General features: G+C 43.3%; 1 protein-coding gene across 1 annotated transcript; it reads left to right on the top strand.

Moving 5' to 3' along the window:
* Nucleotides 1-2,456: 2,456 nt before the first annotated feature.
* LOC133015061 (phospholipase A and acyltransferase 4-like) lies at nucleotides 2,457-5,361 on the top strand. The gene is made up of 4 exons (XM_061082195.1): nucleotides 2,457-2,484; nucleotides 2,738-2,997; nucleotides 4,853-4,955; nucleotides 5,090-5,361. The coding sequence occupies exons 1-4, from the start codon at nucleotides 2,457-2,459 to the stop codon at nucleotides 5,359-5,361; spliced, it is 663 nt and encodes a 220-aa protein (XP_060938178.1).
* The last annotated feature ends 7,812 nt before the right edge of the window (nucleotides 5,362-13,173 follow it).

Here is a 13,173-nt window from a genome sequence, read left to right as displayed (position 1 = left end):
TCGCCACGTTGAGCTGCATGCAGTTCTCCCCACACCACTTCACAAAGTGGTCAACCAGGTCCCTGTACTCAGCCTCCCTCCCGCCCTCAACACACAATGGCCGTGTCATCAGAGAACTTCTGCAGATGACACGACTCAGTGCAGTGCTTAAAGTCAGCAGTGTATGTGGTGAAGAGGAAGGGGGACAGAACAGTTCCCTGGGGGGCCCCGATGTTACTGATCAGACGATCAGACACACAGTTCTGTAATCTCACAAACTGCGGTCTGCCCATCAGATAGTCCTCGACCCAAGTGATGAGGGGAGCACTCACCTGCGTGCCCTCCAGTTTAGCCTTCAGCAGTCTGGGCTGGATGGTGTTGAAGGCGCTGGAGAAGTCGAAGAACATGATCCAGACTGAGGTGTTGGGTCTGTCCAGGGAGGAATAAGCCTTCTGCAGCAGGTAGATGATTGCATCATCAACCCCAACATGGGGCTGATATGCAAACTGCAAGGGGTCTTGTGATGGGAACACCAGCGGTCTGAGGTGTGCCAGGACCAGTCTTTCCATGACCTTCATGATGTGAGAGGTCAGTGCCACCGGCCTGTAGTCCTCCAGTGCAGCAGGACGTCCTTTTTTGGGCACTGGGACCAGGCAGGATGTTTTCCAGAGCACTGGCACTCTCTGAAGGTGTAGGCTCAAGTTGAAGAGGTGCTGGAGAACTCCACAGAGCTGGCTGGAGCATCCCTTCAGCACACGAGGGCTGATGCGGTCAGGTCCCGCAGCTTTCCTCTGTTTGAGCCTCTCCAGCTCTCTCCTCACCTGGCTGGCTGTGATGTGGAGTCCAGACTGGGGGGTGGGGGATGTCAGTGGGGGGTTTGAGGGTGGAGGTGATGAGGGTGATGCAGAGAGGTGTGTGTTGCAGGAGGTGGTGGGGGGCTGTGGGTGATGTGAGGATGTCCTGGGGGTGGGAGGTGTGAAAAGGTCTGTGGTGAAAGCCAGTGGGGGGGTGGGGGGAGGTGGTGACGGGGGTGGTGGGGGGCAGGGGGTGATGGAAGGAGTTGGGGGGGCGTGTTGCTCGGAGAAGCAGAGGAGGCAGTGGAGGGTCCGCTGGGGGTGGGGGGGTTGGAGTTGAACCTATTGAAGAAAGAGTTCAGCTCGTTCGCACGTCCCTCATCCCCCGCTGCTCCCCCACCTCTCCTCTGAAAGCCGGTGAACTCCTTCATACCACTCCAGACGTCCCTGGTGTTGTTGTCCTCCAGTTTGTGCTCCAGTTTTCTCCTGAAGGTGTCCTTGCTCTCTCTGATGCTGCGCTTGAGCTCCCGTTGTACCCGCTTGAGTTCTGCTCTGTCCCGTGATCTAAAGGCCCTCTTCTTCTGGTTCAGAAGGGCCTTCAGGTCGCTGGTTACCCACGGCTTGTTATTTGGGTAACAGCGAACCTCTTTAGTGGGGATGGTGTTGTCTATGCAAAACCCAATGTACTCAGAGACACAGTCGGTCAGGCCATCAATGTCCTCACCATGTGGCTCATACAGAGCAGCCCAGTCTGTGGCCTCCAGGGCTCCACGCAGTGTTTCCATGGCCTCAGGAGACCATTTCCTCACTGTCCTCACTGTGACTGGGTGCTGCTGAACCACAGGCTTGTATGATGGTGAGAGCAGGACTAGGTTGTGGTCTGACCTGCCCAGTGGTGGCAGGGCAGTAGAGCTGTATGCATCCTTAGCATTTGCATACAGCAGGTCCAAAGTCTTATTTTCACAGGTGGCACATTTGACAAACTGGAAGAAGGTAGGGAGTGTGGATGAGAGGGAGGCATGATTACAGTCACCTGTGATGATGATGAAGGCCCCGGGCTGTTGTGTCTGTAATCCTGCAGTCACAGTGTGGATGACGTCTCACGCTGCTTCTGCGTTCCCAGATGGAGGAATGTAAACAGTGATGGCGAAAACACTGGTAAACTCCCTCGGCAAATAATACGGACGAAGTCCGACGGCGACGAGCTCGATGTCCGGGCTGCAGACACGCTGTTTAACCGTGACGTGCCCGGGGTGACACCCCCTGTTGTTCGAGAGCACGGCGAGGCCCCCTCCTTTCTTCTTGCCGGTCGCGGTGGTGTCTCTGTCGGCTCGAACCGTCTGGAAGCCGGGAATGGTGACGTTGGAGTCCGGTATCTGCTCGTGCAGCCACGTTTTCGTGAGACACACAACACTGGACTCCCTGTACTCCCTCTGTGTCCTGATGAGCGCTTCCAGTTCGTCCACTTTATTTGCCAGCGATCTCACTTTTCCAGTGATGACTGCAGGGATGAAGGGCTTCAACTTCCTCTTCTCCATCCTCCGTTTAATCCCCGCTCTGCAGCCCCGCCGTCTCCTCTTTAGCTCCTCCGGGATGGTGGGTCTCTCTCCGGCCAATAGGCTGGTGTGCCTCAGGGCCATCAGCTGGTCGCGGGTGTAAACAATGCCGGCGTGTGTTGCAGGCATGATCCCAGTGATCCGAAGAGACCGAAGTGCAGTTAAAAGTTATAAAAAGTTGCAAAAGCATCTCGTCATTGTGCGGTACGAAGATGCACAGAGCAGTGCAAAAATAAATATAAAAAACAAACAGCAAACGTAATAAAAACACAAGAAACCGACAGTAATACCAGGAGCTACATTAGAATATCGCATGGACATGATGTATATTTCATGATGGCACCTTCCTCCTTTCCTCTTTCTTTGCCTCCCTGTTCTTCCTCTATGTCTTTTCTATAAAACACACAGGTGGTCAGTCATCTGGCTCGTCGGAGAGTCTGAGCAGCAGCACAGGAAAAGTGGAGCGTGAGAAGTTCACCGATGTGGTCGGCAATCACCGTTACCAGGTCAACAATCTGCTGGATAAATTGTTCAAGCCTCGTGAGCCTTCCATCATAGTGAAGGAGGCCTGTGCGATGGTGGGCCGCGAGCTACAGTACCACGTTGACACTTACAACTGTGAGCACTTTGCTATCGAGATGCGATACGGCAAGGCAGAGTCACGTCAGGTGTGTATCTAACTGTTGTGTTTGTTAACCTCGTTAACTCTTCCACAGCTAAATTAGTGTGTAGATGTTGTGTTTTTTAAAAGGCGATTGACAGTAGACTCGTCTTCCTTTCTGTTTTCTCCACAAAGTGAGTCATGGTCTTGAACGCTCCTCTAACTGAGCAGCTCTCTCTACAACTCTGATATGACTCAAAAGAATCAAAGAGACAGGATTCCTCATAGCTATCTGAAGTGCATGTAGTGGAGATACTGATATTGGGGATATGAAACATTTCTGAAACTAAACATCAGCTGATATATATTCCTATGGTGTCGTTATCAAACCCTTATTACATCAAATGTAAATGAGGCTTGATATTATACTGTTTAATTGTAAACTCTACTTTAAACATATATGAATATAAATGAATCAAAATAAAGCAAATATATAGAGCGTGAAATTTGTGGAAACGATTAAAATGACCGTCGAGAGGAATATAAATATTCTGAATGGTTTTCAACATTAAAGGGTTTTATTTAACTAAAATTGAACAATATACAGAGTTCTGGTCCATAAGGGGTCGACTGAACAGAACTAAAGTTTGATAAACTTTAACCAAATGTAACTCAAGAGAATCGAATCTGAGCAAAGACAAAAAAAGATCTAACAAAGGGGAAAATATATAATGACTGATCAGAGCATTTCAGAAACAAAAGGAACAGAGAGAGAGAGAGAGAGAGAGAGAGAGAGAGAGAGAGAGAGAGAGAGAGGGAGAGAGAGTGAAAGGGAAAGAGAAAGAGAAATGTAATATAAATAAGGTATATAAAAAAGTTGGCAAAATAAATAAATAAATGTTAACTATTAACTAAAGTGAGTTATTGAAAGTTAAAGTCCTTGTGTAGCACAAAGTGATGCAACAAGTAAAATACATAAACATGAAGTTCGGTCTTTGTAATGGAAATAAATCAAAATACTGGAGGTAAAAATATCCATTTTCAGACATTTTTGAAATTATCTGAGCACTAACCACAACAGGTTAGTTTCTAAAGACACTTTCACACCTTCCTTGTTTGTTCACGACCCTTTGACTTTTTAGTTTTGTCTGAATTTAAATATCAGGTGTGAAAGGTTCCTCCGACCAAAAGAGGCGTTCAGGGTCAAACTGAACCGTGGTTTGGTTCGTTTGCAGAGTGAAAACTAGAACTGCAGAGTTTGGACTTTCTGATTTAATGCTGCCTCAACTTCTTCACAACTTCAACAGAACTTCTTGTTGTCTTCACCTCTGATGATTTAATGCTTGAACGACAAGAACGTTCATTTTGTGAGAGTAAAATCTAAATGATGATAGATTTCCAACTAAACGAATGAAATCAATGGGTTCATTAGTTTTCTCCCATCAAATGAAACACAACCTTTTTTCACACGCACTTCATTCAAACCACTTGGTGAATACCACACCTGAACACGTGGATGTTAGACACACATGTTGTCTACAATCTCATCAAAGTCAAGTGAAGGTTGGTCTCAGTCCACGAAGCTGACGACCACAGGACGTACGTATCTCTGACAAATGTTTAGTGCGCTCCATGAATTACAATGTGAAACCAAATCTAAACAGATCAAATGGAAACAATGTTGGTTTCAGACTTTTAGGTGTGAAAACGACTCCAGTAAACTTTCCTCCAAGTCCTGATACATTAGTCGAGTTTCTTTCGTACGTCAACCTGTGGCAGGGCTGTGTCGTCGTATGACCCTCGTGCTCGTGCACATAAACAAATACAACAGGAAGCCACGATGAAGAGCACTTTGATCACTGCACATATACATGTGCACTTTATTATTTATATTCATATTTTCACGTTTCTTCTCTTTTTAGTTTAATGGAAAACCAGGAGACCTGATCGAGATCAACCGTGGGCCCTATAAGCAGTGGGCCGTCTACATCGGAGAGAATGAAGTGGTTCATTTCGGTACAGAGGGTGAGTGAAGTGATAACTATATTCACGTTAGAATATCACTTGGACATGACGTGTATTTCATGATGGCACCTTCCTCCTTTCCTCTTTCTTTGTCTCCATGTTCTTCCTGTTTGTCTTTTCTATAAAACACACAGGTGTTCAGTCATCTGGCTCTTCGGAGAGTCTGAGCAGCAGCAAAGGAAAGGTGAAGTGTGAGAAGTTCACCGATGTGGTCGGCAATCACCGTTACCAGGTCAACAATCTGCTGGATAAAACGTTCGAGCCTCGTGAGCCTTCCATCATAGTGAAGGAGGCCTGTGAGATGGTGGGCCGCGAGCTACAGTACGACCTTGTCAAATACAGCTGTGAGCACTTTGCAATCGAGATGCGATACGGCAAGGCAGAGTCTCTGCAGGTGTGTATCTAACTGTTGGGTTCATTAACCTCATTAACTCTTCCACAGCTAAATTTGTGTGTAGATGTTGTGTTTTTTAAAAGGCGATTGACAGTAGATGAGTCTTCCTTTTTGTTTTCTCCACAAAGTGAGTCTTGGTCTTGAACGCTCTGCTAACTGAGAAGCTCTCTCTACAACTCTGATATGACTCAAAAGAATCAGAGAGACAGGATTCCTAATAGTTATCTGCAGTGTTGCCAACTCCTCAGCAAGGAAAGTAGCTATTGGCTGTCCTAAAAATCACTAGAAGTCGCTAAATGACGTCATTGCCTAATTTGCATAATCATAATGGTCGCTGTAGGACATACAAAAAGGGAGAAAAAAACACCCTTAATATGTTTAGAACTACAAATGAGCTTTCTTCTACAGAAGCGTATTGCATTCACTTGAAAATCAAAATTCGTTTTTTTTTAGATAATTATTTCGGAAATTCCGAGATAAGTTCTCAATAAAATAAAAAACAGAACTTTTTTTTCTCAAGTGAATACAATACGCTTCCGTATTCTTCTGTTGATTTTTTAAATTTTTTTATCTTGCCATTGAAATAGACCATCACTTCTCAAAATAACTTCATGACTTTAATGCTGTGTCTAGACCAGACATGGGCAAACTACGGCCCGTTGGGCTTTTTAGCCCGGCCTGCCGAACTTGTCCAAATAATAAAAAAAAAAAAAAGTGAATTTTTTTTTTTTTTTTTTTAAACTAACAATTAAGTAGCACTTAAATGGCACGTACTTATAGCACTTTGTAGTTTTGCTTTATTTTTTAAGAAATCGTACTTTCTGGATTCTTGTTGTTCTGAGTTTGAAACCACGGGGTTGAATGCACTTATTGTAAGTCGCTTTGGATAAAAGCGTCAGCTAAATTAAATTTTCCCGGGAGTGTGGTGTATAGGGCACATGATATCCCTTCACTTTTTCCCTTTGCCCTGTGAGCCCTTCTGTAAAATGAGAGGATCAAGGAAACGAAAAGTGAACAATGAGTGCCGAGTGTTTAACACGGAGTCGACAACAAAATACTTTTTCACCGAAGTCCAATGGAAGGCTGTATGCCTGATATGTTGAGAAACTGTTGCAGTTTTCATGGAGCACATCAGCCGTCACTTTACTACGAAGCATGCTAACTACGCTAGCAAGCAGTCAACGCAAGAACGGGTGGCTGCAGCTCAGAGGTTTGCGACTAATTTACAGACTCAGCAACATTTTTTTTCATTTTTTTTTACCAAAGCATGTTTTTTGGGGGGGCCTTCGAAATTGCAAAGGCTAGCAAGCCTTTCTCTGAAGGCGAGTTTTTTTTAAATGGCCTTGCAAATAAGTGCTTTGCTACTTGGTAAAGGCCAAATCCTTTCATGTAATGATTTTTCCATGTCATTTTTATTAGTTCACAAAAACACTCCATCCATCTGTTCCTGGCCCGGCCCCTCTGTCAATTTTCAGAACCCATTGTGGCCCGCGAGTCAAAATGTTTGCCCACCCCTGGTCTAGACCCACATACATAAATCAATTTTGTCCTGTATTGTTAAATGTTAGAATATGAAAGGGTTAAGTTTCACCACGTTCCACACTAAAGGTGTGGAAATGTCTTGATTCTTAGATGCATCAAGATGTGGACTCTGCATCGATGAAGAGACTGAACTCAATGACTCATGTTTTCCAGTTACAGTGAAGATACATTGACACTTACATCTCGCTCTGTAACCCAGGGCAGGATCAGCGGCGGCTTTGCTCATGCGCATTTCATTTGCAATCTGGAGAACGAAGAGCGTGGCTCTCCTCTCTGCTCTGACTGCAGCTACTCGGAGACTGGCCGCCTGTGAGTGCTCTGGGACGGCGGTGGGGCTTACGGCAGCACCCGCTGCTCGTTCGGGACAGTAACTGCAGAATGATACGTGCTTTTCACATCAGTCTCAAAAACACCAAAAAGTCTCCAACAACACCAGAAAAAGTCGCTAGATTTGTCGCTAGTAGCTTTTGACAAAAAAAGTCGCCAGATTAAGCAACAAAGTCGCCAAGTTGGCAACACTGGTTATCTGAAGTGCATGTAGTGGAGATACTGATATTGGGGATATAAAACATTTCTGATAGAAATACATCAGCTTATATCTCTCCAGTGTTTACGGTAAGCGTGCTGCGTCATTTCGTCACTTCCTGTTATTGCCACGGGACACGGGTGGTGTAGTCGCTATCTGAATTAGCTCCTCCGCTAAACACAACTGTCTTTCTGTTCTACTACGGCTAAAATCACCGGTATATAGTTAAGGACCCTCACATACCAGCCCCTCCTCTCTGGTGCTTTGTGACTCTGTGTTCTGTTTAAATCTCACACTCATAGTTTTAGCAGCGATGTGTTCTCTCTCTCCCTCTCGCTCCACCGCTCTCTCCTGCTCCGAGTGTCTCATGTTTACTTACTCATCCGCCTCCATTAACAGTAGTGGTAAATGTAATAAATGTAGTATGTTGGTAGACATGGAGGCGTGGCTTAGCAACTTAGAAGCTCGGCTCCTCAGCTTAGAACCCCCGTTAGCTATAGTTAGCCGGCCCGTGCTAGCCGCAGCGAAGCCACCTAGCTTAGCTTCAGCTAGCAGTCCCTCGACTTGCCCCGGGCAGCCGGGAGCCCAGGGTGGCTGGGTGACGGTCCGGAGGGGGCATAGTACCACCCATAGAAAGCCCACGATTAAAGACCCACCAGCTCACGTCTCAAATAGATTTTCTCCACTCAGCGACGCACCCGCTGAGAATCAAACTCTGGTTATTGGCGACTCGGTTCTCAGAAACGTGAGATTAGCGACACCAGCGGCCATAGTCAATTGTATTCCGGGGGCCAGAGCCGGCGACATCCAATCCAAATTGAAGCTGCTGGCTAAAACTAAACGTAAATACAGTAAAATCGTAATTCACGTCGGCAGCAACGACTCCCGGCTTCGTATGTCGGAGGTCACTAAAGTTAATGTTGAGTCTGTGTGTGCTTTTGCTAAAACGATGTCGGACACAGTAGTTTTCTCTGGCCCTCTCCCTAACACTACAGGTGATGACATGTTTAGTCGCATGTTTTCTTTTAACCGCTGGCTGTCGAGGTGGTGTCCTGTAAACGGTGTGGGCTTTATAGATAATTGGCAAACTTTTTGGAGGAAACCTGGTCTTGTTAGGAGAGACGGCGTTCATCCCACTTGGGATGGAGCAGCTCTCTTATCTAAGAATATTACTAAGTCTATCACATGACAACCCAGAGTTGGGACCAGGAAGCAGAGCTGCAGTGCTAAACACTTCTCTGCGCTCCCTCTGGATCAGTCACCCAACCGCATAGAGACTGTCTCTGTCTACCGTCCGATTCAATTATTTAAATTAAACAATAACAGAGCGAGAACTCACAATAATCTTATACAAATTAACACAACCTCTGGAACAACACAGGAAACTAAGACTTTCAAATGTGGTCTTTTAAACATTAGATCACTGTCCTCAAAGGCTATTTTAGTTAATGAACTAGTCTCAGACTACAATATAGATGTAATGTCCCTTACTGAGACGTGGCTGCATCCTGATGAATATGTCAGTTTGAATGAATCTACTCCCCCCAGTCATATAAATTCACACGTTCCCAGGGAACTCGGGCGAGGAGGTGGAGTTGCTGCTATTTTTAACTCCAGTCTATCAATTAATCCTAAACCTAAACTTAGCTACAACTCATTTGAATGTCTTGTTCTTAATCTTCCACGTCAATCCAGGAAACACCAACAGCCAATCATATTTGCTGTAGTTTATCGTGCTCCTGGGGCTTATACTGAATTTCTAACAGAATTCCCTGAGTTTTTATCAAACCTAGTCCTAAAGACAGATAAAATTATTATTGTTGGTGACTTTAATATTCATGTTGACAATAATAAAGATAGCCTGAGCGTAGCATTTATTTCAATACTAGACTCAATTGGTTTTAGTCAGTGTGTGCATCAACCTACTCATTGTTGTAACCACACACTTGACCTTGTGTTATCATACGGTGTCAAAATTGAACATTTAACAGTACTTCCGCGCAATCCAGTACTATCAGACCATAATTTAATAACCTTCGATTTTTCACTATCTGAATATATGCCACTAATAAAAAACTCATTTTCTAGATGTCTACCTGATAGTGCTGTAGCTAAATTTAAGGAAATAATTCCGATTACATTTAAACCCGTATTATCCGTCGACATAAACAACAAATTCTTTAAAAACCCGAGCTCTATTGAGATTGACCACCTCGTAGAAAGCTCTGCAGACTCATTACGATTAACATTAGACTCAATAGCGCCTCTAAAAAAGAAATGTGTAAAACATAGTAAATTAGCTCCGTGGTATAATTCCAAGACACATGAGTTGAAACAAATATCAAGAAAATTAGAAAGGAAGTGGCGCTCCAGCAACAGTGTTGAAAATCTCCTAGACTGGAAGAGTAGTGTTACAGAATATAAAAAGGCTCTCCACAAAGCAAGAGCTGCCTATTACTCAAAACTAATAGAAGAGAATAAAAACAACCCCAGGTTTCTCTTCAGCACTGTAGCCAGGCTGACAGAGAGTCACACCTCCACCGAACCCAGTATTCCTCGATCCCTAAATTGCAATATCTTTATGACCTTTTTTAATGATAAAATTCTAACTATTAGAAATAAAATCAATCATCTCCTGCCCTCAATTGGCACTAATACCCTCCCAACAATAGAGATCTCAGAAACGGCTGAGAATCCTTCCCATTATTTAGACAGCTTCTCTCTGATCACCCGTGATCAGTTTACCAAAATAGTCTCAGGTTCTAAACCAACAACCTGTATTTTAGATCCGATTCCAACTAAATTACTTAAAGAAATTCTGCCCCTAATAGATAATTCGTTACTTAACACAATCAATCTGTCATTATCATCAGGTTATGTACCACAGTCTTTTAAAATAGCTGTAATCAAACCCCTACTCAAAAAACCCACCCTAGACCCAGAGGTTTTAGCAAATTACAGGCCAATATCTAATCTCCCCTTCCTATCTAAAATCTTAGAAAAAGTTGTAGCCAATCAGCTGTGTGAGTTTCTCCAGGAAAATAATATATATGAAGACTTTCAGTCTGGGTTTAGAACCAATCATAGCACAGAGACAGCCCTGGCAAAAGTCACTAATGACCTTCTAATAGCTTCAGATCAGGGACTTGTGTCTGTCCTCGTTCTGTTAGATCTCAGTGCAGCATTCGACACAATTGACCATCAAATTTTATTAGAGAGACTAAAACAGTTAATTAACATTAAAGGAACGGCCTTAAACTGGTTTAAATCTTATTTTGCTGATCGCTCCCAATTCGTTCAAATCAATGATGAGTCATCGGTGCGCACCAAAGTTAACCATGGTGTCCCACAGGGGTCTGTGCTCGGCCCAATTTTATTCTCATTATATATGCTTCCACTAGGAAACATTATCAGGACACACTCGGTAAATTTTCACTGTTATGCGGATGACACCCAGTTATATTTGTCAATAAAACCTGATCAAAGTAATCAATTAACTAAACTTCGAGCATGTCTCAAGGACATAAAAACCTGGATGACCCGCAATTTTCTCTTATTAAACTCAGATAAAACAGAGGTTATAATACTCGGCCCTAAACACCTTAGAGATACATTATCTATTGATATAGCTGCGCTAGATGACATTGCCCTTGCTTCCAATGACACAGTCAGGAACTTGGGAGTGATCTTCGATCCTGATTTGTCCTTTAATAGTCACTTAAAAGTAATTTCTAGGACCGCGTTTTTCCACTTGCGTAATATCTCAAAAATCAGACATGTCCTTTCGCAAAAAGATGCAGAAAAACTAGTCCACGCCTTTGTTACATCGAGACTGGACTATTGTAATTCATTATTATCAGGCTCCAGCAGCAAGTCGTTGAAGACTCTGCAGCTGGTCCAAAATGCCGCAGCACGTGTCCTGACGAGAACTAAGAAAAGAGAGCACATTTCTCCAGTATTAGCATCGCTACACTGGCTTCCTGTTAAATCTAGAATAGAATTTAAAATTCTCCTCCTCACCTTCAAGGCCCTTAATGATATGGCACCTCTTTACCTTAAAGAGATGTTAGTTCCATATCAACCTACTAGAGCACTCCGATCCCAGAACTCAGGTTTACTTGTTGTCCCTAAAGTCTCTAAAAGTAGAGTAGGAGCCAGAGCTTTTAGCCATCAAGCCCCACTGCTGTGGAATAATCTCTCACTTTCAGTTAGGGAGGCAGACACGCTCTGTTCGTTTAAAAGTAGACTCAAAACCTTCCTTTTTTATAAAGCTTATAGTTAGAGCTAATTTGTGCGATGTTCCAAATTTGATTAAATGGCAAAAACCCCTGATGATGCTAAGACGCACAGGGAATTTATGACACAAGACACACGGAGCTTCTCTTTCCTGCTTCTCCTTCCTTTTCTCCATATTTATCACATCAAGATAATTCTTATCTGATCAGTACATGTTACTAACTTGACCCCTTTTCCCGGAGTTTCTGTGCCTTAGCGCCCGCGGATGCAGGGCCACAGCTGTGGCCGCACCATGGATTATGATTGTGGATCGCGTGTCGGAGGTCGCAATGGTGGATCCAGTTCGGTGGATTCTGTATCGTGCCAGCTGATCGTCGTTGTAATGGAGGATCCTTTGTCGCGTTGGCATCGGATGATGAGGGACCACGACCGAGGCAGCAGCTGATAATGGATTCTAACTGGCGGCGGTGGACAATGACTGTGGATTATAGTGGATCCCATCCTGATGCTGGATCGTGGTCTTGCTGCTGGCCAGAGACTGTGATTGCAGCGGGACTGCCTGACACATAGTATTGAAAAATGTTTAGCCTAATGGATGCTGCTAAAAATCCTGATGATGTTTTCTTACACCTGACATCTATTGCACTTCTGTCCGTCCTGAGAGAGGGATCCCTCACATGTGGCTCTCTCTGAGGTTTCTACATATTTTTACCTGTGAAAAGGGTTTTTAGTAGTTTTTCCTTACTCTTGTTGAGGGTTAAGGACAGAGGATGTCACACAATGTTAAAGCCCCATGAGACGAATTGTTATTTGTGAATGTGGGCTATACAAATAAAACTTGATTGATTGATTGATTGATATATATTCCTATGGTGTCGTAATCAAACCCTTATTACATAAAATGTAAATGAGGCTTGATATTTTAATTTTTAATTGTAAACGTTACTTTAAATATTTATTAATATAAATGAATCAAAATAAAGCAAATATATAGAGGGTGAAATTTGTGGAAATGTTAAAATGACCCTTGAGAGGAAAATAAATATTCTGAATGGTTTTCAACAATAAACAGATTTATTTAACTAAAAGTGAACAAAATACAGAGTTCTGATCCATAAGGGGTCAACTGAACAGAACTTAAGTTTTATAAACTTTAACCAAATGTCACTCAACATAATCGAATCTGAGGAAAGACAAAAAAAGATCTAACAAAGGGGAAAATATATAATGACTGATCAGAGCATTTCAGAAACAAAAGGAACAGAGAGAGAGAGACAGAGAGAGTGAGAGATGTAATATAAATAAGAACAAAATGTCGACATAATAAATAAATAAATGTTAACTATTAACTAAAGTGAGTTATTGAAAGTTAAAGTCCTTGTGTGGCACAAATTGATGCAACAAGTAAAATACATAAACATGAAGATCGGTCTTTGTAATGGAAATAAATCAAAATACTGGAGGTAAAAATATCCATTTTCAGACATGTTTGAAATTATCTGAGCAATAACCACAACAGG

The sequence above is a fragment of the Limanda limanda genome, chromosome 12 (genome assembly GCF_963576545.1).
Source record: "Limanda limanda chromosome 12, fLimLim1.1, whole genome shotgun sequence".
NCBI classification, from domain to species: Eukaryota; Metazoa; Chordata; class Actinopteri; order Pleuronectiformes; family Pleuronectidae; genus Limanda; species Limanda limanda.
The sequence above is the reverse complement of the archived record's forward strand: the minus strand, read 5'-3'. Positions and strand labels throughout refer to the sequence as shown.

Bases quoted from the DNA above. Each gene is read 5' to 3' on its own strand.
- LOC133015061 (XM_061082195.1), top strand. From the start codon at position 2,457: ATGATCCCAGTGATCCGAAGAGACCGAA. The intron at 2,485-2,737 runs GTGCAGTTAAAA...TAAAACACACAG, and splicing joins AGTGATCCGAAGAGACCGAA to GTGGTCAGTCATCTGGCTCG. The intron at 4,956-5,089 runs GTGAGTGAAGTG...TAAAACACACAG, and splicing joins GGTTCATTTCGGTACAGAGG to GTGTTCAGTCATCTGGCTCT.